Source organism: Thermobia domestica, chromosome 1 (assembly GCF_964235325.1).
Source record: "Thermobia domestica chromosome 1, izTheDome1.hap1.1, whole genome shotgun sequence".
In the NCBI taxonomy this organism is placed as follows: Eukaryota; Metazoa; Arthropoda; class Insecta; order Zygentoma; family Lepismatidae; genus Thermobia; species Thermobia domestica.
The window spans coordinates 183077660-183102995 of record NC_137454.1 but is presented as its reverse complement, the minus strand read 5'-3'; the positions used below and the strand labels follow the sequence as shown (position 1 = coordinate 183102995).

At 38.4% G+C, this 25336-nt stretch overlaps 1 protein-coding gene across 1 annotated transcript in view; it reads left to right on the top strand.

Moving 5' to 3' along the window:
- Window positions 1-4763: 4763 nt before the first annotated feature.
- LOC145666818 (sodium channel protein Nach-like) overlaps window positions 4764-25336 on the top strand; it is a 61943-nt gene continuing 41370 nt past the window's right edge. The window contains exons 1-3 of the mRNA XM_081734386.1: window positions 4764-4889; window positions 19654-19776; window positions 24132-24222. Of these exons, the coding sequence (XP_081590512.1) occupies window positions 4816-4889; window positions 19654-19776; window positions 24132-24222 (288 nt within the window). The 5' untranslated portion in view covers window positions 4764-4815. The remainder of the gene's footprint in view (window positions 4890-19653; window positions 19777-24131; window positions 24223-25336) is intronic.

The following is a 25336-nucleotide window of genomic DNA, read 5'->3' as shown; positions in this document are numbered from 1 at the left end:
AGTTCCTATTAAGGTTACGTCATCCGCAAATCCGAAGACGTGTAATTGATGGTATTCCGGTATACCGGGAGAGGTAATGTTAGCCAGAGCCCGGAGATAGGTATCTAGAACTATCACAAAGAGGCTCGTCGAGATGCTATCACCTTGACGTAATCCGCGTTGCATAGCAAATATGTCACAAAGATGACCGTTGATCTGTACTCGACATTGGGCCGATTGGTATAGTTGTCTTATGACTTGTTGAAATGCAGGAGAAAATCCCCAAGCGTCTAAAGTTTGAAGAAGAAACCCGTGATCAACGCAGTCATATGCGGAAGAAAAATCTATGCCAATGACCCCCGCTTTAATGCGCCGAGTTTGCACGTACGCTATAAAATCCCGTAACGAACGTAACACATAATGGATGTTATATTTGGGGTGGGTGGCTGCCTGATATGGACTAATATACTTTTGCAATATGGGTTTTAAACGTGCCGTCAGAATTTTGGTAAAAAGTTTCAAATCGGTAGGCAGTAAAGTGATGGGTCGGTACTCCTGTACAATCTGGGAAGTGGCGGATTTCGGGATAAATATTGTGATTACAACGTTACTGCGGATGGGGCCTCCCTGTAAATATGTATTAAATAACTTGACTAGGGTATCGGAAAGAAAAGTCCAGTATTGTTTATAGAACGCGTACGGCAGACCTTCATATTCTGGCGCGCCCTTTCCTTTTGTTGCCTGCAGGGCCATCCATATTTCCTGACAAGTTATGGGGCGCATGAGATCACGACCCTCTTCCTCCGTAATCAGTTTGGGAATAATCGACAAAAACTGAGTTGTAACATTGGTGTCAGAAGGTCGGGGTTGTACTAATTTATGGTAATGCTCACGGAAAACTTTTAAGATCTGAATCGAATCACTAGTCATATCACCATTCGGGAGTCGGAAAGCTACTATTGTAGCTTGTTTCCGCCGGTGCAATAGACGCGCAACGTCGTAAATAGTGACAGTTTCCTGGGCAAGCCTATAATATGTGGTCTCATTAATAAAAGAAGGCATAAGTGTGGGAGCCTGGAGATTTTGGAGTCGTAGTTCGAGCTGTTGCACTGTGCGTTTATTCTGTAGTGAGGGGGCCGCACACCATGCCTGACGCAATGCCTCATAGAGGAATTCAAACATCAACTGCCGATCGTGTCGTGTTTCGTGTCCTTTACCTTGGAAGAACCGAGCGATCTTAGGTTTAAGAAATGTCGTCCACCAAGAGGCGAGATCTGGAAAATATTGTTGCATCCTTTCCCAATAGGAATATTGTTGTTCCAGTTCCTCCCGATAACCGTCGTGGTGAAGTAAGGATGTATTTAACTTCCAGTATCCTCGCCTGCTAAGGGCTGGCAAGGGTTGATCTGTTTTTATGTGGAGCTTGATCGCTGCATGATCGCTGAAAGATGGTATAATAGTCTGTACGTCAATAATAGTGTGAAATAAGTCAGGAGTGACGTATATTTTGTCAATCCTACTTTTCGAATGTGAAGTACAATGGGTATAGGTCCTCGGTGAATTGGAAACAATGACTACATCCCTTAAGTGATAAGCCCACAAAAATTCCAAAAATGCGGGACAAGGGGGGGTGGGCGGAATTGAATCTGCACTGGTTTCAGTGGTATTCCAATCAGCCATGAGTACCATACGAGAAATATTAGGAGGCAGGAATTGTGGCAAACTTTGGCCATAAAATTCAGCCCGTTCCTTCTTAGCTGTATAGCCAGAAGGAGCATATAGTCCGACGACCAGGTGCCCCTGTATGACACAATGAATAATACGTCCGTCAGGGGAGAGAGTAAGATTGGTATGCCCCAATCCTTTTCTGATAAACATCCCTACTCCAGTGGTGGGTCCTAAATTAGCAAACACATCATAGTCCATCATATTGTGAAATGAATCATGTATAAGTTCTTGCACACAAACTACATCCGGTTTATGACATACGAGAAATTGGTTTAAATATGCTTTTTTATCGTCACTACTTGCGCGATTTAAATTTATCGTGAGAAAGGATAAAGAGTTTATCACAGTCATATAGAGGAAAATTTCGTAGTATAACACTTCTGTGCAATGTTGATATTTACGTAAGTTTGCGCTACTCAAAGTTAATATGAGTCTTAAAACTAAGAAGTGAAGCAAAAAATAACTTACAAAATCCATGATAGATGTTTATGAATATAAGTGCTGCAGGTAAAAATAAAACCATACGGCGACGGTAGATTTAAACACAACTAACACTCAAGGATTTCCTGTTTGTATACGTGATAAATACCTCTGTTCCACTCTGCACTCTTGCACTATTAGAATCGGAGGGCACTTGTGTTGTACACACGTGACGTAGAGAAAGAACAAACCAACGGAGGCACACACCACACTACTTGGGGTGAATTCGTATCCATTGACCTTGAAGACCAATACCTTATGTATCTGTTTCAAACACCTGCTGTGGGCGAGTCCGTGGGTCTCGATCGCATGACAGAGAGACTTGGCTGCCTTCCAAGTGAGAATTCAGTTCTTCCTTCCGGGATAATTTGCGTCTTTTTTGTTTAGAAATAACATCGCTAAATTTAATTCCTTGTGTCTCATGCTGGAGAAACTCGCTTTCAAAGGGTTCAAGATGTTCTTCCTGTGTCTCTTTCGGGACCTCGCTATCCTCAACTGGTGAGGGATGTGGTTCAACCTCCATGTTGTGTGAGGTGATATGTTGCTCTACTCGTATGCCGGAGGCCTCCGATGGAGGCGATAAAGGCACTCGTTTACTATGAAGTTGGGTATCGTCCTTTGCTTTCTCAAGAGACGTTATTGAAAGTGCAGGGAACTCCGTCCGGAACCGAGGGTCGATGCTCAAGATCATCTTCTTGGTTACCAGATTTCGTAGAAATGACAGGTGGGGCTAATTTGTAGGATGTCTTAGGAGTCACTTTTCCGAGTTCTGTCATGCGAGGAAGGGACGAAGAAGTGGTCGGGATTACACTCGTTGCCCCTCGGGGTTGAGCCCCCCGTTTCAGTACACAGTTCGCTACGGTGTGCATAGAGCTTTGGCATCGGAAACATGTAATCGGTTGTCCAATGTATGATACTCCTACTTTATAACCATGGACTAGAAGTCGGGATGGCACATGAGATGTCAGTTTAATATGTACATGGCGAGTTCCAGTTTTAATACCAGGGGGATAAGGAGGGGCCCATTCCTGATCTTCTATTTTAATCACTGAACCATATGCACTAAGAGCCTCACTCAATAAATTGTTCGGTGCCTCGATAGGGAACTCAAACACACGAAGGAGGGTAGTCGGATCTGCTGCGGAAATAATTCGAACAAAACTCACTTCCTTATTTGAATGAGTGAATGAGACCTCACTAGGGGCATGAGCTGCAAAGTCATCGTATTCCTGTTGCGTTTTGAATTTTAGAAAAATACAAAAATTTTCACTATTTAACTGCATGGCACTGATGTGATCAAAAATACCTGGGAAAGTGGAGTTCATCCAATGGTAGATTTCCAAGGGGACTGGTCGAACTGCACGGAACTTCTTGTCAAATTCTAGTTTAAATTGAAGATCTTTTTTATATTCCATATTCACGTTTGCACTGATACACCGACACTACGCCGAAACGGCAATAATTGAAAGTACGGAGTATAACTCCTACTTCAGTAGTTTTGCTTTGATATAGTAATCAGAGCTATGAAATACACTTTACGTATATATGGTCTACGATACTATAGGCTATAGTACACTGTGGAAGCACCAGAGCACCCGTGTTGACTCGACGGCGGCTTGATGCGAACTGGCCCACTCGGCCACGAAAACCGACAACAACAACCGTTTGATTTCTGCTATTTCAATGCAACGTGGCAAGAAATGGATAACGCCAACCAATCAGAACTGTTCTTTTTGTTTCTACTTCCGGGAGCATTACTCTCCTGAGTTAGTCCTATAATTAAGGGGCCATATCTCAGGAACCGTAAGTCATAGAGAGATGATATTTTGAAAATGTTTCAAGCCCTCGAGTTTGAGCATATGTATTCAGAAAACAACATATCGTAGAACTTTTTAACAAAATTCTTAAGCAAAACATATGGAAAAATTAAGTACTGAAGAAAATTATAAATGGATAGATATATTACAAGAATTGTTTAATGAGTATAATAATAAAGTACACAGAACAATTAGTATAAAGACTGTAGAAATTAATAAGAAAAAATAATTCTTTTTAAGTTCGTTTTGGCAATGCTCTTGGGACATTCTTAACTGGTTCGAATTGTGAAAGTTGTAAGTTCACGCTAAGCTCGTATCAATGTGCTGAAATTGCTATAAATTTCTTATTGCTCCTCAAACGAAAACTTTTGCTGCACAATAATTCACAAATAATGGTGATTACTTGTTTCTCATTTTTTAAAATTGTCTTTTGTTACTTGTCACGTAATTTCCACTTTTTACTCTGGGAGAAGAGACACAGCTACACCAGACCAACTTTCCGAATGGATAATGGTCTACTGAAAAATGGAATAACTATGTTAAAAACAGTGTTATGATCTCCAATATTCTTTTCATTACATCAAACTAAATCAGTTAATTAGAACGATTAACTACCGTAGTATTATATTATTCGAAATATTATAATTTCACGAAAAATGCACGTATTAATCTAAAGATTATTATTTCTTATTGTTGTATTTCTAGAATAATGTGGCTTGCTGCTTGGGTTTCTATGGCTGCTTTTGCAGTTATCACTGCTAGCACCTTATGGACTAAGTACTACTATAGCTCCGTGATATACGAAAATGAAATGCAAAACACTAGTTCCAAATTCTTGCCCACAGCAATGGCAGTCTGTTCTTTTGGTCTCGAATGGAATTCAACGTAAGTATATTTGCTATCTAATTAAGTATAAGAATTACAATAACAAAATAGAAATAGCTGGTGATAATTACAAATTACAATATATTACATAATATTTCTTTCTTCTTTAACGTAGACTTTATTAGTAAAGATATGAGAAATACAAAGAAAAAATATTGTTATTTGCAAATTAAAATAAATTATATATTATTTCCATCATCAAAACAAATCCATGAATCGTAATCAATAAATTGTAATTAATTTTTCTTACAAATTCAAATTTTAATGTAGCAGTACATATATTCTCCTCTGACGAGTTTAGACTCATCTACAGTACAAAGTTGAATATTTTCAATCATAGCAACACCTTACACAATTATAAGATATATTTCAACTGGCTATTAAACCTTTTTGCTAGGTGGATCGATTGTAAGTGAATGTAAAATCTTATTCTAATTACTTCAACCGCTTTCAGCTGTTTTGAGAACTATAATATTTTTCTCCGTATCCTACTGAGAAGCTTTCCATGTTGACAGGTGCTCGTACAATTCATTGTGTAATATATTTGGAGCTTAGGGCAAATTGTGAAACCTGTTCGTAGTTGAGAAGCTTACATTCAAAACACAACATGTCCACTTTCTTTTAAAAAAATGAGTTATTGATTGAAATGGCATTTCAGTGAGACTTTACACCATATAAAAGCAACAAAATGCAAGTAGTTGTATTCTGGTCGAAGCTACAGCTGGTTGAAAATGAAGGTATACTTCAAATTCAAACACGTCCGTCAGCAGTTTCTGTTCAAAAAGCAAGTTGTCCTTAATTGTTGCGAACTGCAACATGTTCCTGTGTATTTAAAGCTATTGTCGGGTTAAACAATCGAACTGCAACTTGTTCATATGTTACGCAATAAATTATTTATTGGTCACATGCGTGTAGGTTATTGGCAACACTGTAGCTGTACTGTTGTGTCGCAGTAGTTGGATTATGCGGAGGAAGCTGTAAAACGGAGGGAAATGTGTTTGTTGGAGAATGCAGTGAAGGCAGCAAAAAGAAGTTGAAAAGAGGGCGTAAGAGAAAAAAGGAAAGTATGTAGACCAGGATCCACATATAAGGAACTATGAACCAAAACCAATTACAATAACAAGCGTCTCCAATGCAGAAGCATACCAGCATACAATTTAAGGCAAGCTAACATGAAAATATAGCTAACATGAGACCGAATCAACTTCACTGCGCTATCATGTGCCAACTTCAAAGGGGATGAAGTACGTGTGTGCATCAATCTTCGTCAGTTTATTTATTGTAACGCAAAGGAGAGTTTTGTCTATTGCTCAAACTAATAAAAGAAGCCATCAATTCGATCACACCGGACATGCTACACAACACATGTCAGAAGATTGAATATCGACTAGACATTCTGAGAGCTACTAACGGAGCCCATATAGAAGTGCATATAACGACAGAAAAATTGTTCGAATTACTCTTCAAGATGCCGCAAACTGTTATTCCCTGGCACAATAGTTTCCATGTAATTAATATATGTAATCAGGGATATTTCTTATGGTCGCCCTGCATGTTGTATAGATCATGGTGGAAAGACTACAAGGTGTCGCCTGGTGCTCTGTCGTGGCTGTGACGTCATCTGGGTTGCAAGGGACAACAGAACGGATTGAAGTGACAAGTGGAAATTCTTTGTTACTTTGTTCTGTTAAATGTCGAGAGTGCCTAACTGTGTAGTGTACGGCTGTACTAATTACTACAGAAAACCTAAAGGAACTAATATAAAATACTTAAATAGCCTCAAGAAGAGGGGGAATGTATCCAGAAATGGATTTTAGCTTGCAGGAAACAGAACAAAATAAACCTAAAATATGGTTTTACATAAAAATAATAAATAAATGCAATGTTAAATGAAATTCTATAAACACGATTTCATTTTGTAGTTTCTTTTTAGTATTAATAGTATGTAATAGTAATTTATAGGGCTACAGTAGCTTGTGTTGATTCTGCGTACAAAAATCCAATAGTACGATTTAAAAAGACGAACTTCGAGGTAAGACCCGGATTCGAAATTATGAGGGAGGGGAGCGACAGAGGTGATCATTTCTATCACCATTTCCTTCTACATAAGATATTGAGACAAAAGTTTCCCCACAGAGGCAGGCATGTAACTCGAGAAGGGAGGCACGATGTTCTAGCGGGCATTACCTCCCTCGAGTTAAGCATAAGGGGAGTATTGAATGCGTTAAAGTAGTTCAGATCCCATTTCAATCTGGAGGTCTGCATTCCCTGTAGCCTCGGTGCTGAAACGGGACGTTGCACTTCAAATTAACTAACGAATTGAAGGTTCGTAATAACGATTAACGGTTAGAAAGATAAATAAACAATGTATTAGATCAAGAGAATAAAGTATCCATCTACCATATCAGGGCGACATTGTCGGGACATTTTTATACTCAGATTTTGAAATTTTTGTTCATTTTAATCATAACTTTGGATAATTATATATTCATATTTAGGGGGCTCCTCCAGAATTACAAAGTTAAGAATGACAGTAAATATAGAAATATGGTAAATTCTCGAACAATCAAGGAAACATAGTGACTCAGTGGCAGAACGCTCACCTCTGGTGCAAGGGGTACTAGTTCACTTCCCGGTCAAGTGAGTTTGTGGTGGACAACATCGTGTCCGTTAGTTTCTCGGTTTACTCCCGCCTTCTCATTCCACAAAATTCCACATAATCATTCACTTGCATTTATCGTTTGTCTTCTTTAGTCCACGGGACAGAAAAGGGAAAACTTATCAAGAAAATTATGTAATTTTATGATTTACATGTTCTCTAGTCTAGCTGTAACACCCGTACATCGTCTTCACCTACGCCTAGTACTTTGTTTCTAGCTTGAAATAGTCATGTTGTTCATTTTTTTTTTGTTTGAGGTACTTTGTATATACATATTTATTTTTATATATTTTTATAACATGATAGTATATGTAACGTTCTATTTCGTACAAATGTTTAATAATACAATTTGTTGTGGCGTAAATTTTGGCACTAATATTCAGAGAACTGTAAATTTCACCAAACCTTTTGTTCAAATAAAAATCCTATAAATAAACCATCAGCGATTTCAAATAAGATTATTTTTTGTAAATCAAAAATAAAAACGATGTTTAAGATATTAAATTCGTGCGTCCCTGCTCAGTAAAGTTTTTAACCTTTCCTGACATTCTGATGAAACAGGTTGGTGAAACTTCTTAAAAAAAGAGAAAAAACCTTTCCAAGCATAACGAAAATACACGTACGTGCATCTCTACGAAAACCATGAATTCGCACCTGAGATAATCTCAAAATTTATGTAGGGAAGAATACTCTTTCAAGCAAAATAATAATAGTAAATCGAAACCTATCAATGCGTTACGAAAATATACTTGAGCATACATAAATATATAATAATGATATGCATTAGCGACACACTGTGTTATAGACTATTCAGGCTTATACATATGCAAGTGTATTACTTCAGATGTTAGAAAAGAAAGGAAGAAAGAAAAAGCAGAAAACGTAGTGAGCAATATTGGCTTGTTCAAGCTTCAAAGTTGTTTAATATGAACCTATATTGCTGTTTATTTTGCTATTGTAAATATCTTTCTTTGAATTCACTTAGCTTAATCATTGATTACATTACGTTTATATAATTACTGTTCTAAAATTTCCACTTCGTTGAAGATCACTACAAATACGAGAAGTTTGCGTGTGAGATACCAGCGAGCAAGCACTTGTTAAGTTTATCTGCCTCTCGTTGGCCACGTCTGCGACCAAGATGACGTTATGCGCCAGAGCGACAAGAATGTAACACTGCATTGCATCCAACTTGTAGTCTTTCCACCATGGTCTAGGTACTATGGATAGTTCACGATAGTGAATAGTTACCAAGAATTTTTGGAATAGGAAACAAGGGAACTCTAGATAAAAAATAGAACACAATTATCACGGATAATATGATATCACGTGTAACGTGATAATTAATCACGGATAAAAACGGAGAAAGTGATAATTAATGTTGTTAAAAGATAGCTAATAATATTATATCCGTATTTGTTGATTACCTTAGTAGCACAGTGGAGAAGGGTATGATTTTTATTAATCCTTTTTTAACCTATATGCAAAGGGATTAGTGTTAAAGAGTTACTTATGAGAAGACAGAATGATTATATAGTAATTGCGTCATTTTATTATCATAACTACAATACAATGTGGATGAGCCCCTCACAGTGCTATTTTAATTCAAATATATGTGTTAATAAGTATATGGGTCATCCACAGTGAGTAAAATACTCGTGAGTTAGAGAACTCAAATATACTATGAGATATGCATGAACAATAACTAGCACATTGAAATGCAATACCTTGGGCAATGACATAGGAAACTCATAAGCAGTATGCGTGCAACAAAGCATTATAATAGCTGTCATTGCAACCATTGCAATAATTAAAATTAATTGCAATAATTGAAATAATGGTAATAAATTAAGCTAATTAAACCATTGAAATACCTCTAAGAATAATTGAAAGAACAATTAAAAAGGTAATTGATCCGGGTTTATCATAACCTACGGTTATGAGGATTTGATTGATATGTGCTGCCCTGCATTAACATGTAATATGCAACTTACACTTTCAGATCCATCGATGTCACCTAGGAACGACGACAATATGTTCGCGTTTCTGCAGTGGTTACTACAATTGTACCACCTGCCCGATACTGTCCAACTTAATAAAGCAAGTCGAGACGAGACGAGACTCCGACCGAGCGACGGAGTCTCATTTACTGAATAGAATTAAATACCCTGGTCTAGGAACCATAAGCTTTTTATATGCGCCTCATTTGTTATTTTCTTTTCTCATGTTCTTCAGAACTAGTGCATTCTAGACTACGGAATAATAGTTTTCGTGACGTATGCGGGAAAACACTGCTTTCACATTTTTTACTTACATAATGTTTTTGTTATATAATTGTTTGGGTTTTCTGGTGTCCTTTTTTAAGTATGTAACTATACCAATAATAACTTATTTGTGTTACTTGGTTTTTCCAAGGTGACATTGTTACACACTAAAATAATATTGCAGTCTGATTTTCGAAATTATAAAAATTTCGATCAAGTCTGTAATACAATATTGTTCATCACAACTTGAGTCCTCATGCACCAGAGATCAGCACTATATTTCTAAGCTACTGTGCTGCAAAGATTTTCTCTGACGAAAATATATACAAAATATACACTTGATGTTTAATATGTTTTCTTTAAATGTTTGTAGTGATGTTTAAAACCATCAACTTGCAAGATTGACAATCACATTAATAGTTGTAATATTGTTACAGATTAATATGTTAATCAATATTTTGAAGATGAGTTGTAGAAATTAATTATCTAATTAATGCGAATTCTACAATGTTTAGATCACAGCTACTCAGTTTTCTCAGGGTTTTTTGCATTGTGTGCTAATAATATTTTCAGTCTAACATTGATATAATTCAATTCATTTTCAAAACATGTATTGAATATCTCTTTCAATATCTTCACATGTTTGATAAATCGGAAGCCTACTACTTCTTTATATACCCACTTTACTAATAGAAGTAATTAATTTTTCGTCATACTTATTTTCCTATCTTTTCAGACAAAGGTGCATTCCTTTCCTACTATCAGATTTTGATAATAAACTGATATACTGTATTTCATTTTTTGTAATTGCTTAAATAGTGAGGCATTTATTATATCTAAACAAGAAGAGAATACTGAACACCTAAACTCAAATTAATAAACAGAAATATTAATAATGCACCCGAGAAACTAACATTTGTTGTATTTTGTAGAAAACTGAAATAGATAAATAATCGAATATCGCCATGTATATCATTTTTCCTACAATAATTTGTTAAACCCAACCAAAATGTATACTTACATTGATAAGGAATGCCATAATCGGAATTATCACTTAACCCAGCAGACCTTATCCTTAGAAAGTGATTATGGGATGAGTATATTACAATCATTAATCGCCTGTCTCTCTCTCTCTTGTGTATTAGTAGTTTGGTTAAAGGGAGTCTGTAAACTGGGTGATTGGTATACCTTCTCCTCCTACCAAGGAAAAGATGCAAATATTGTCAAATGATTGCCTAAGAGATCATTGCTGTTGTTTGTTCTTCCCAAAATACAGAGGAAAGAAGAAAATAAAGCAATAATTCCATAAATCATTCTAAAATATTAAAGGCTATGCATATGCATGTTGTTGGGTAGAAATTGGTGATTTAGGAGGTTTTGTTCATCATGTTCAAAAGGGCTATGTGTTTCGTAGACAGTTACGGTGCTTTTATGGTCTTTTCGTTTTCCTGGACCATATCAACCCCACTCTAATTTTCCACAAAGGCAAATACACGATATTGCTGGAAGAACAGTGATAACTGTCATATCGAACGTTCTGGTGTGGTTACTGCACACAAGTTTTATTTTACAATGTTCCACACAATAACACTACATTGTTTAGCCTTTTCAGAATGTCCACTTTTTAAGGTAAATTTTAGACTTTCTCTCAAACAGTTACTTCTTCCTTACTATTTATCGTACGATCATGGTTCATACCTCGCTTTTTTCATGATAGAAAATACTTTCCAACGGTATCGCTTGTCCATATTATTCACCAGAAACGGAAAAACTGGGAGAGTTTTTAAAAAATCGAAATTTGTGCGCCCCTCTGGCTCGAGCCTAGATTCACGTAGGGATCTGATATTTCTAAAAAGAAAATACCTTGTTATGTAATAATGCGTGAGCAAAATTTCAATCTTGTATCTTGAAAACATAAGATCGAGGCCAATTTTTGAAAGTCTAAAGATGACCCATTTTTTCATACATATAGCGATAAAATTTTACATGTGTAAATCTGATTAACTATGTAGGTCATGTGATAATGTAGATCTCTTAACTCTGCACCATTGCTGTGTTATTGGTCCGAACGTGAAGGAAAACGGCAACTATGACGGATTTCATACACAGAGTCGTACATTTTTTTCTGGCCAAATTTCGAGCAGTGAACGGGTGCGATGTTTTGTCTGCACGCCATGCTCTGGGATTTCACAGAATCCCGCAACGCACGCAACAGTGATGTATAGTATATCCTAGTAATTGTGCTACCCTTTGTCTGGAAGGTAAGCAGTAATACCCCATGCTCCCAAATAAACGTGATAATCACTTTGGTCGCTTAGAGTTGAACACGGACTTCCTTTGGTGGTGTTACTTCGGCACGCTGTCATTGGTTTGACTAAGTTTTCCCTTATTTTCTTCACTCACACCAGACGAAGACCGGAATGAAATCTTCTAGACGGCCAGGGCCAGTTCCTTTCCAAATCCTAGACCCACCTGAAAGACTGATGTGACAACGGAGCTCGAGGCCTGAACCCTTCCTACCATTCTCTTGCATAAATACATAAAGAAAGAAAGAAAGAAATAACAATGGAATACATCGCTTTAATAATTCAAATGAGTTATTTTGCTATGACTTTCTAAGGTTTACATTTTTACTTTTGTAGAAAGCTTATAACATTATTCTGTCACTGTATCAATTAGTACGGCACAGATAGTAATTTTGTTTTGAGTTATTTAAAGGATGTATTCGATTGCTATTTCTTTCCTCTTCTCTTTCTTTCTTTACATATTTATGCAAGAGAATGACTCAAGTAAGAGTTCGGACATACAACATCGAGGCCACATTGTTTTTTTTTTAGGTTGGCTTAAGATATGGGAAGGAACTGGTCCTGGTCTTCTAGAAGGTATCATCCTGACCTTTGCTTGGTGGAGGGAAGAAAACCAGGGAAAACCTAGTCAAACCAATGACAGCGTGCCGATGTAACACCACCGAAGGAAGTCCGTGTTCAATACTGAGTGACCAAAGTGATGATCACGTTTATTTGGGATCAGCATGGAGTATTACTCCTTGCTTTCCAGGCAAAGGGTACCACAACTATCAGGATACATTATTCCTCACTGCTGCGTCCGTTGTTAGATTCTGTGAAATTCTAGAGAGCAACATGCTGACAAAAGGTGTCCGACTCCTGGAAAACAACGCACCCGTTCACTTCTCGAATGTTGACCAGAGAGATGCATTACTCTGTGTATGAAATCCGTCATAGTTCTCGTTTTCTCTTGACCGCACACCATCTTCATTCCACCTCTTCCCAACTATGCAGTCATTTCCGAGGAGCAAGTAGTTCTGCGATGTTTGCCATGTTTCTTTCTAAGGTGCAGTAAGAGATTTTGGAGTAGTAAGGGTGCAGTAAAGAACCTATAACACAGCAATGCTGCAGGGTTACGAGATGTACATTATCACATGACCTATATAGCTAAGCAGAATTTTAAAATTTTATCCCTCTACGATATGTGGAAATGGGTAAGGGTAAAATTTACTCGCGCACCTCTTGTTAACCGGCAAATTTTTAAATAAATGACACATGTTCAAGTTACTGAAAAACTATTGATTTTCGACCCCCGGTTCATATAGGTAAACATATTCGGAAGTACTTGTAGAATATCCTCTGCCAGGGAATGCATCGAATTGCCAGTCATCCTATAGTATATATATATAGGTGACTAAGAAAGTTCTGTCGCTTTTTGTGGAGGTTGCTTTTCCATTCGCAGTCACACCGTGAGTTGAATGCGAATGGAGACAACCGTGAGTTGAAGGTTAGTTGTTGATGTGTGTATATCCAACATACTTCCTGGTTGTGGCAGTTCAATTACACAGTGAACTTGCGTAAGAACAGTGTGAACATGGGACCTAAGGAAATGTATCGGTACGAGTTCGAACTGGGGTCAAACGCCACTGAAGCTGGGCGAAAGGTATACCAGGGCATTGGTAAGGGTGGCGTGACGACACGGATAGTCCAGCAGTGGTTTAACAAGATTAACAACGGTGACAAAACACTCAAAGACGCACCACGTACCTTAAGAAACTCTCTTATACAAAATGAAAATCTTCAGGCAACAATTGAGGCAAACAGTGGCCATACTTGTGAGGAACTGTAAGTACAATTCAACGCAGTGAAGAAACCATTCTGGAGCACCTAAATCAACTTGGGAAGCACTACAAGTTAGGTAGATGGGACCCACATGATTTGACTCCGAACCAGAAAGGAACGCAAGCAGGCATCTTGTTTCTTTGCTGGATCGTCTGTGGAAAGAGCCATTTCTGGACAGGATGTTGACATGTGATGAGAAGTGCGTCCTGTACAAAGCTCAACAGCTCCGTCATCATTGTTTAGCATCCCATAAACCGGTTTCAAAACAGCACTGCACTAGAAGAAGGTCCTCCTCTCTGTTTGGTAGACTGCTCGAGGCATCGTTCATCCGGAATTGCTACCAGTTGATCACAGCATCATTGTACTTTCAGCAGTTGAGCCGTGTTTAAGAAAAACTCAAAATTCTGTAGCCAGCACTTCTGAATCACAACGGGTCCTCTTGTTACAGGACAACGCTAAGTTCCACGTGGTTAGGATAAACCGGAACACCATTCTACGCCTTGGATGGGACACACTATTGTGTCCGCGATACTCCCTGTATGTTACACCCGGTTATCACATGTTCCATTCCTTGAACAATCACTTTAGAGGACGCAAGTTCAAATCTCCATTAGAAGCGCAAAATGCACTTGATACTTTCTTCGCTTCACGGCCCCTCAAATTCTACCCTGATGGAATCCGTGGAATCCATGTCAAACGTTGGCAGAAGGTCGTCGACGCTGATGGGGACTATTTTTGATCTTCCAGATACGTCTTAGTTGACATATCGATGTTCGAATGAGGTGGGCGAGAAAGTGACGGATCTTTCTTGGTTTTCTCTTTATATATGCATAAATATATGAAAATATTTCAAAAATGTACTGCATCTTTACTCTTTAACCTAGAGTCATGCTTCAAACGCCATCTTCTTCAGTATAACAAGCTATTTCTAATGATGACAACCACATCTTCATATAATACACCTGAACCGAAGAAATCGGAAAAAAACTCTGAATTGTTTTCAAATTTCTCTTCAAAACATTTTGCCCGTCTGGCCCGGCCCTCGGTACACGTAGGGATCAGATTTTAAAAAAGTACGTATTATATACACAATATGTTTGCAAAATTTCAATCTTGGATTTTGAAAACAAGTAGCTAAGAAAATTGTTGAAAGTCTGATTTCATAGAATATAATAAAAATATATAAAATAGAAATTCACTGCGTCATTAATATTTGGTCTAGAGCCATGGTTCAAACGTCATTTTCTTCGTGCAATGAGCTCTTTCTAAAGGCATCACTCTCATCGGAATTTTTTCTGAAATTCTATTATTACATGCATAGAGGGCATGTCTGTGCCTGTTCAGGCTATTTGATGGACAGATCCTTCCAAACAAGGCACCCTGCCCGTAGTTCCTCTATCTTGGACTTAGTCCTTGTGCACGAGGTGCAGTGCTGAAGTCTGTCCCTCGACCTTGATGCCTTAGCGTGTAACCCCTATTCTCTAAAGTAGTGAGATACGCCCGCGGTGGCTCAGTGATAGAGTCCTCACCTCTGGTGCATGGTATCCCGGGTTCAAACCCTGCTTTTGCTAAATTAACTTTGTGGTGACAAACATCGTATGCGTGGGTTTCCTCGGGATTCTCCCGTTTCCTCCCACTTCATTTATTCCACCATTACCTTCATTTCTCATCATCAATGTCTTCTTTAGCCTAGCCGGCATAATCGTGGGACGTAAAACTCAAAAATTTCATTTCATTTTATGCCCACTGCGCGGCAGAACCAAAATCCCGCATACCAGTCACTGGTCGAGGCAAATTACTAGCGAGCAAGTCCTCCCATGCTTGCCGGTACCCAGATTCCTGAGATTGGTTCCCATGAGCTACGGAATCCCACGGTGTGACCAAAGCCTGGCATTCAAACCCAATCCGGAAGCCGCAGCTGATGCCCGAGGGGCTTGCTCAATCTCGGTCTTGCCTACTTCTATCGTGCAACTGGCAACCCCCTTCGCATATAGAGGTACCACACACACGTGCAGATACTCCCGTATCTCATCCCGGATTCAATGATACGTGTTAAATCACCATTTGAATTTCTTGCCAGACAATATCCTATAGAGTTTCTACCCTTTCACTTGGATCAGAAACCGTTACCCAGATTCCTGGGATTGACACATTTCCCAGCCGCCCTCCGATCCCCCTGCAGGCAGAAATCTGACACTCCCCTCCCAGTAGGATCGGCCAAGCAATACGGGACTTCCTCTAATTATGATAAAGGTACAACGTACATAGCCAGGACCAATGACTCATGTAAATTGTCTCCCTTTAAAGACAACGGCCATTTGAGAACGGCGGCTCTCCTGGTAGGTCATGGACCACTCGCCCTAAGCCATACCCCCCAACCCAGGTCTTCGGGCCCATTTCTTCTAATTACGGAGAGGAACACCGTATATTACCAGAGCCAATGACTGATATAGACCATCTGCCATGGCAGACGTTCATTTGGAAAAGCTAGCTCTCCTAGTAGGCTTGTCCAAGCAATATGGAGCTGCATATCCTTAAGTGTTTTGGTACCACGTACACGTCGTAGCAAGCTACATTCCGAACCCAATGATATGTGTAGGCCAACATTGGAAAGGATACCCACACTCTTCCTCGGTAGGGTGGGTCAAACAATATGGAATTACCTCTTATTACGGTAGAGGTTAGCCATAAGATACCAACCCCAATAACATATGTAGACTATCTACCTTTAAAGACGATGGCCATTTGGGACAGCGGCTCCCCCGGCAGGGTCGTGAACCTCCCAGAATAAGCTGATAAACAAACCCCGAAGAAAAAACTCCCTCCGAGCTCCTGAGGTACAAGTGTGCATTATAATAAAAAGTAGCACATCTCGGTCCCAAGAGCATGCACGAAACATATTGAGGGCAGTGACTACATCATTCTCCTGGTAGGGAGTTGTATCCGCCCACTAAGCACACCAACTATCTACACTTTAATACGTGTTGGCATACCACTTAGATTTACCTCCGGACCCAAGAGCAGGGCCTAGTTGCCCATTTCGGAGGGCAGCCGAAGCCTCACCTCCGCCGGTAGGAGCGGCAGTTAAAAGCTATCTGCCTCACTGACAAAATGATGTCACACGTACTCTCCCAGATCCTGTGGCATGAGTTAGCCGCCCATTTCATATTAGAGCCCAAGCTTCACCTCTGCCGATAGGTTATTGTTCCTATTTAGAGAGTACAACTGCCACAATGCATGCAGTCGAAGATGCGTCTAGAGGGGTCAAGATTACCACACTCTCATCAGATGTGGAAACTACAAATGGTTGAGCTGCTGGTAATTTTCACGGGCTACGGACAAAATCTCGGGGCCGAAACATCACCGCCCAAAATCTCGCGGACTCAAACCTCTCCTAGCCAAAACTTCAAAGCCCAAAACTTCGCGTGGAAGAAACCTCGCCAACCAAACCTCGCATGGACAAATTCTCGCTACCCAAAACCTCGTCGCCCAAAAGCTCGTGTGCCTAAAGCCTGGCGTTCTCAAAACTTCACGTGGCCAAAACCTCGTCGACCAAAACCCCACGAGACAAAATCTTGCCTAACCGGAATCTCGCGTGGCCAAAACGTCGTAGGCCAAAATCTCGCCTGGTCAAAGCCTTACCGTCTTAAAGATCGCTGACCAAATCTCTCCTGGCAAAAACCTTGCGGGATGAAATCTTTATATAAAATTTACTCAATGAGTTTCTTAAGACGCAATATGATGCTCGGAAGACATTTGTACAAAATTCCAATTTAATGGGTGTAATAGTTAAGCAGATCTGACGAAGAGTAAAACCTTAAGCTGTCAGCTCCCAAAACCTTTTTTTTTAGGAAACGCATTCCGCAACCCACCCTCTTATATGCAGATTATGGTACAAAGCATCTGTATCAAATTTTAAGGCTTTTTGTGATATGATGAATGACATAAATTTGTTCAAGCTCATTCTCTACCTCCCTTTGTAACATATTTCGTAAAACATCGTCCTATCGTGCGACGTAACAAGGTCACTACAAAATTTTCAAGGTTCTAGGCCTAATAGTTGCGGATATTTGGGAAATGATCTTAATAGAATCAAGCATCAATCCCTCCCTCATTGTGACCAGTATTTCATGAAACGCAGTCGTATTTCGAATTTATGTAACAAGGAGATCATTTATACAAGTTTCAATGTTTCACGCGTAATATTTTCGGAGATTAGGCAAATGACAAGAAAGACAAACCAAACCCACTCCAATCCTCCCTTAGAACACACATTTTATCAAACATCATCTTGTTCTACCATGCAAGGAGAACGTTTACACCAACATTTCAAAGTTCTATGCCTAATAGATTCGGAGATTTGTTGAACGCCTAAAAATTACACAAAACACCGTCTCACCCCTCCACTCTCGTGTGCAAGCGGAATATTTATATATAATTCCAAGAGTCTGCGAGAAATATTTTCAAAGATCTGTTCATAAGTGAATCAGTGAATGAGTCAGTGGATTTATTATTTCTTTATATATGAATTTCCAAAGTGCGCCTTAGAATTTATTTCTCGTCATTATTTAATGCAATTATGTGTTATTACTAAATATATACATACGACAATATATAGAACATTCTACACCAAATATATCGTTGTGATGAGGTTTTATGCTGACTAGATATTTTCTAGGCGAGATTACGTCCCGCGTTGTTTGGCCCAGGCAAGATTCTCTGTTGCGAGATTTAGGACCGCGGGATTTCTGGACGCAATGTTTTGGCAAGGCGAGATTTTGGCCATGCGAAATTTTGGTTGGCGATGTTATGGACAGGCAAGATTTTGCCCAGGCGAATTTTGGTAAGCGGGGTTTTGTAGTCAAACCAACTTTCATTATCGGTATTGAAGGTAGATTTCTGGATACAAGTAGTTCTGGCGCGAGCTTTCATTCTTCACTTTACCACTGTCTGTTCGTTGTACACTACTCTTGGTGACGCATTCGCAGCACCCATTTTCCTTCAGATTGTCAATGAACTTACAGCATCTTTGTCGGAGACATAAATAATGAGGGGTTCCGTTGATATAAGGTCCATTCTGTTGATTGTCTTTGACAATAAAAGACATGAGTTGAATGGTGACCCTTGAAAATCCATGGAAGTATTCACGTTCGTTAAAGTACTTTTACCACATTTAATCGGAACCCGGTTGCAGAGAAGTCTCAATGTTGCCATGCTGTAAAGACTTTTCTCGTGAACCGTGCATTTACTTTATTTAACAACCTCTTTCAAGAAGTAGGAGAATTTGATAGATAAATGTAGTACCCTTACCATATTTATCCAACATTGTAAGGATTATTCAGAAAGTAAAATGAAAAATAAAAAACGCCAATTCAAAGGAATCAATAGATCTATGTTTGAAGACATTTTCCTCCTTTCCACATTATCTACCAAAATACTAGATAGTTTCGACATTAATATCAGTTCAGAATATAGGATCATTATTGTATGGTTCAATTAGTTACATTCATAGTATCCTCACCACGCAGGCAAAAATGTATTTTTTTTACTAAGATAACTATTTGTTTCCCTAATCTATTTATGTTTATGTTTAAAGTTTACGGATATTCTTATTTAAATATTTTTGTTGCATTCTTTGAAAACATGTGCTCTTTTATTTAGATGCGTGATATTTGTTAATCCTAAATTTATATAACTTTTTCTCTGCGTCTCAGATATTGTAATCACATAATGAAAGACTGCTCATTCAATGGAGTTTCCGTTGATTGTTGTACATATTTTCGACCACTGTTGGCTGACATTCCTAACTGCTACGCTCTCAACTCTTTGCAAATCAGGTGAGTATGCTTATTAATTATCTTATTATCATTAACTTCTAAAAAATGTTCATAGCTTGAGAGAGGCAAAATATGAAATTTTATTTTTTAAACCATGCCTTGTCAGCCAGGGGGAAGGCTCTTAACATTTTATTATTTATTGACTCGAAATAATGTGTTATGACATCTCATATTACATAATATTTTCGCAACTTCTCATATTTAACAAACTATCTTTATATTTCTTCATATTCTGTATCTGCCGTATGTGTAAACTCGTATCAAACTTCGTTCGACATAATGACCTCGCATCATCTATTTATGTATTTATCAACAGAACAGGAAGATGCCCAATTACAGTATTTAAACATTACAATACCTTCATAAGAGTTTTTTTTTAATGTTTTACAGAACATTGTACATATATTAATTTTATCATGTATTTTACTTTTTGTAATAAGAAGAAAATATTCTATTATTATCATGTAGTTTCTAGCATTTTTGCAATCAAAGAGACTTGTTCTAACTGAAGGTACATGGAAATGTAATGTTGATATAGAATTTCAGCAATCGATATCATTTTAAACTATTTTTCGGAGGAATACTACATCTCCAATATTACGCCTTTGTTCTATTGAAATTGTCTAGCTTCGTACTATTGTTTTCAAGTGAGAGATAAACAGTTACTTTATATATGAAATACCTAAGAAATACAATTTTAAGAGTGTTATAATGTTGCTGAAGTCCTTACTACTTCTAATTATGAATCCTGGTAATTTATGAATCGTTGATTTGTGAAACATCATAAGTCAATAATGCCAATAATGCCATAAATCAATGATTTGTGACGTTTCTTAACTCAGGGAGACTTGTTACAGCTCGATATTGCACGAACTATTAGCGTGACTTCCGACATATCACAACCCAACGGTGTGGCTATCCTCCAAGAATCAAAGTTGCATGCAAACTCATTTTCGGTATATGGCTAACTTATGACGTTTCTCGAATCAACTATTCTTATATGCATCATGTGTGACATTTTCGATGTGTTTAATGAAAGTTAATTTTAAGTTAAATATAACGCCTAGATCATGAAGTGCATCAGATCTCATTATAGAAGTATTACTAAACTTAAAATCAAACTTAAGGATATTTTTGTTTCTGTTGAACGATAAGTTACAGCTGTAGTTTTCTATTCTTCTGTTTTCTATTTTCCACTAGTTTAGTGCCTTCTTGGTCGAACCATCTATTGTTCCTATTTATTTATGCTTCTCATTTTTTCTTTAGCTAAGATTTTAACGCTATCCGAAATTCCAATCCAATTATCCTCCATAATAGTACACTACAAACTTTTTAAAACTGAGAATCAATTCCACCCTTCAATCTGGTATTCCCCTCTCACCTGGCCCTTCACTCATTTCTTTAAATTAAACCTCTTCGTTTTCAGATGTTCAATATTTCCTTTATCAACGATAATTGCTCTCCAATTATCGCTAATACCAATGACCAGTATCATAGTTAACTTCTCTGTAGACAGAACATCAATTATGATTTACTGTCTCCTTCTATCTACTAAAATGTGGTCTAATTGATTACGTGTTTTGCCATTTGGTGAGGTCCAAGCACATTTATGAATTCGTAGTATGGGTACCTTTACTCTTTATGATAGGGTTTCTGGATGTTGCAGATTTCACGAGTCATACGCCGTTGTCATCACTTTCCTTATGGAGACTTTCATTCTCTATAACCGGTTTGAAAATATCCTATCGTTCTACCTTCGCATTGAAATCCTCTAATAGAATTTTCATATGGTATTGCAGGATTCGATATATACGCGTTCTACTTCTTCGCAAAATCTGTTTCTTATATCATCATCCTTGTATTCTGTTGGGACATGTACATTTAAAACAATACTATCATATAATCAACCCTTAAGATTAATAAAAGAAAGCTTATCAATAACAAATTTAATCCGTTTAATTGCTGATATTCGTGTGTGGACGAGACACCCTGTTCCTACTTGCTTATTTTTATTTCCTTCTCTTGTGAAAGAATGTTAAATTCCCGGACTTCATTGTTCCCTTTAATTTCAATCTATCTTATTGAACTCCTATTAGGTCCATCGTATATTTCTCTAACTCATTTGTTACAAATGTTATCGTGCCTGCTCTATAAAGACCTTTTTAAAATCATTGTTCTCAATCTCATGCCCATTTTACTTTGCTGAGGTTGTGGCAAGTTATCAGTCCTAGTCCGACGCTTCTGTAAATGTTTCTGAACAAGCTCTTTTTTTTTGTTAAGAATTAAGTTGTTACTCTCACGCCAACCACTTGTCATCTGTTTGTGACTGCTTATTCAGTATACTTCCTGCTAACATCTATATCTAAAGGCTTTCTTCTCGATCCGCAACCCGAGAACGTGCCATGCCATGGTGACAGAAACCAACATTACATTATAAAGTGATATATACAGGGGTTAGACAAACAAATCTAAAAACACTTCATACAGGACACGTAAGTTTGGCCCTCCATTGTACAACACGTGTTGCGATTGCCGATCGTTTTTTGTTTTCAATATTTCATGTGGGCCTTCCTCTTCCGTCAGCAGTAACCGTTCACCTGTGAATGTCGTAGTATGAAAGTGGTGCGGTAAAATGGGCGACCTGACAGACTTCCAAAGAGGCATGATCGTTGGTGCCCGTCTGGTTGGAGCTTCAGTGGCAACAGTGGCAAACATTGTAGGGGTATCGAAAGGCATTGTGTCCAATGTCACGAGGGAATGCACAATTCACGGGCAAATGACGTCTGCAAAGCACAACAGTGGTCGAAAGAAAATTCTGTCAGATAGGGACCGGAGGATATTAAAACGGATTGTAGCAGCTAAAGAGAAGACCGCTGCAATGAAAATTACATCTGAACTCAATTCCGGCCTACAGAACCCGGTTTCATCGAAAACAGTGCGACGGGAACTTCATAAAATGAAAATTCATGGTAGGGCCGCTATCGCCAAACCCCTGAACACAGCAGTAAATCCGAAGAGGCGTATCCAGTGGTGCAAGGACCACAAGGCGTGGACTCATGAGCAGTGGAAACACTTAATGTGGTCCGATGAATCGACCTTCATCTTCTTTCCAACAACCGGTCGTGGTTTCTTATAAAAAAAACACCGTCGCAGGCCTACTATACAGACTGTCTGCTCCCAACTATAAAGCATGGGGGTGGGTCTGTTACAGTATGGGCAGTGATATCGTGGTTTTCTGCAGGTTCCATCATAGCCCTGCATGGAATGATGAATGCTAAGGTGTATGAGGCCATTTTGGGGGACCAGGTTCTACCCATGGCCCGAATATTCGTGGTTTGAGGAGCATGACCAGGAGCTATAACACTTCCTTGGGTCCCACAACCACCAGTTCTGAACATCATTGAGCCATAGTGGTCTGAGTTAGAAAGGCGTGTTCGGTCTCATTACCTTCCACCAGCATACCTTAAGGACCTGGAGCATGTTTTGGAGGAACAATGATACAACATTGCACGCACCACGATTGAGAAGATGTATACATCCATTGCACGTCGGATCCAAGCTGTTTTGAACGCTAAAGAAAGTCCCACACCATACTAGGAATGATTTTCACACTTTTGCAAACGTTTTAGATTTTTCCACCCCTGTACATATAAAGTGATAATATTGCACCTTAGAATATATATTATTAAAGTTATGGGTTTTTAATGTTTCGAACTTTTGAATTACCTCCTCCTCCAGCTTGGTAACTAAATATAACCTAATTTAGGTAAAACGTTAAAAGGAAGACTTTTATTGTCAATTTTATTTGCTGTTACATAATCATGATTTTAATCCAAAATATCCATGATTTTTGTTTAACAGTGAAGACACCCTCTCAGCATGCAACTCTTGCTATTGAGTAAAGTTGTAAACTTGCTAGTTTTGCCAAATAAGTGGATCATACTCATTTTTAATTGTCGTGAAATTAGGAGCAGCATTTGAACTTCATTCACAAGACATTACAGGTTCTAACTTATAAATGTGAATGGCAATAGAAGATCTTTATGTTGACAACAAATCTGTATTTTGTACATTAAAGGCAAACTAGACTATTTTGCTATATGTCAGTTTTTGCGTTGCTTTTGCTTACACATAACTGAGCACGAATAAATATAAAGGTTATCAACTTTTCTTGTTCGCAGGGGTTTGAAATGTCAATAAACGGGCTTGATGAATAGTAACAAATTAAACGCAATGTTAAATGCATGTCGTAAGTTTCTCAACAATATTTATATTGAATTTTGATCCAAGATATCATTATGCAATCTATGCCAAATCAATTCTTCTTATTTTACATACAAATATTTAATTTTCAGAGAAATGGAGAAATCAAATGTAGGAATAACTCGGAGCAATGACACTGTGTCAGTGACCTACCACTTCAGATGGGATGAACAATACATGGCGGTTTGTACATTAATATTTTTGTTCATTTTATTTTTCCTCTTCAATTACACACTGTAATAATCCATTCACATTACAAAAGAAATGTTATATGTAATAAGTCAAGATAATTTTGTTTATTGTCTTAAAACCAATGACTAGCTTAGGACAGATATTTTCTGCAGTAGAACTATGAGAAAAATGTTCTTCTCGGATCACGAAAATGTTCTCTCCAAATTGAAGAAATGGCAAAAGGAGTTCACATTATGGAAGATAATAAAAAATATGGAACTTGTTCTTAGCTACGAGGTATGTATTCGATCGTTCTATACAGCAGCATGAATAGAAAGGGTTTATTTACAGAGTGAAATGTTGAGCCCAAATGTTTATTTATGAACCGCTATACGCATCCAGAAAAGTAAGTTTCTCGCGCGTCCCATAGCTAGGAAACCGTATGTAGCGCGAAGCGACTGCGTGTACGTGAGAGAGTAAGGTCCTAGCATGGAGCATGCGCCAACAGGACGTCCCTAATTATTTCACTAGTGTCATGACAGTGATTAAAGATTGCGTTCCCATTCCAGCTCCAGCTGCGTGTGAAGTGCGAGCACTGATAAAGTTTTTGAATATACAGGGCATAGCACCGATTTAATTCCACCTTCAGTTGTATCGTTGCAAAAATATCAATGCTGACCCTGTGCGCCTTGCTTTGTGCTCTAGGGTCATTTGCTTCAACACAAAACTTCTTGATCAACAGGCACTCCGTGACAGTGGTGTGCAATAAGGAGCGGAAAATATGCAGAAACTGCTTGCACATGCCATTAGGCCCATGGACCTGGCACACATGACGATGGATTTCTATTGGTGCTATGCCCTATGCACTCATAAACTTTACCACTGCTCGTACTTCACACGCGGCGGGAGCTGGAATAGGAACGTCCATTTTCAACCACTGCCACGACGCTACTGAGAGCACAAAAGAAGTTCCAATAGTGCATGCTAGGACCTTACTCTCTCAAGTACGCACAATCACTTCGCGCAACATACGGTTTCCTAGCTATGGGACGCGAGGGTAACTTACTTTCTGGGTGCGCCTCGTATATTGGACTATTCGAAGGCATGTCGAAAATAATTCAAGATT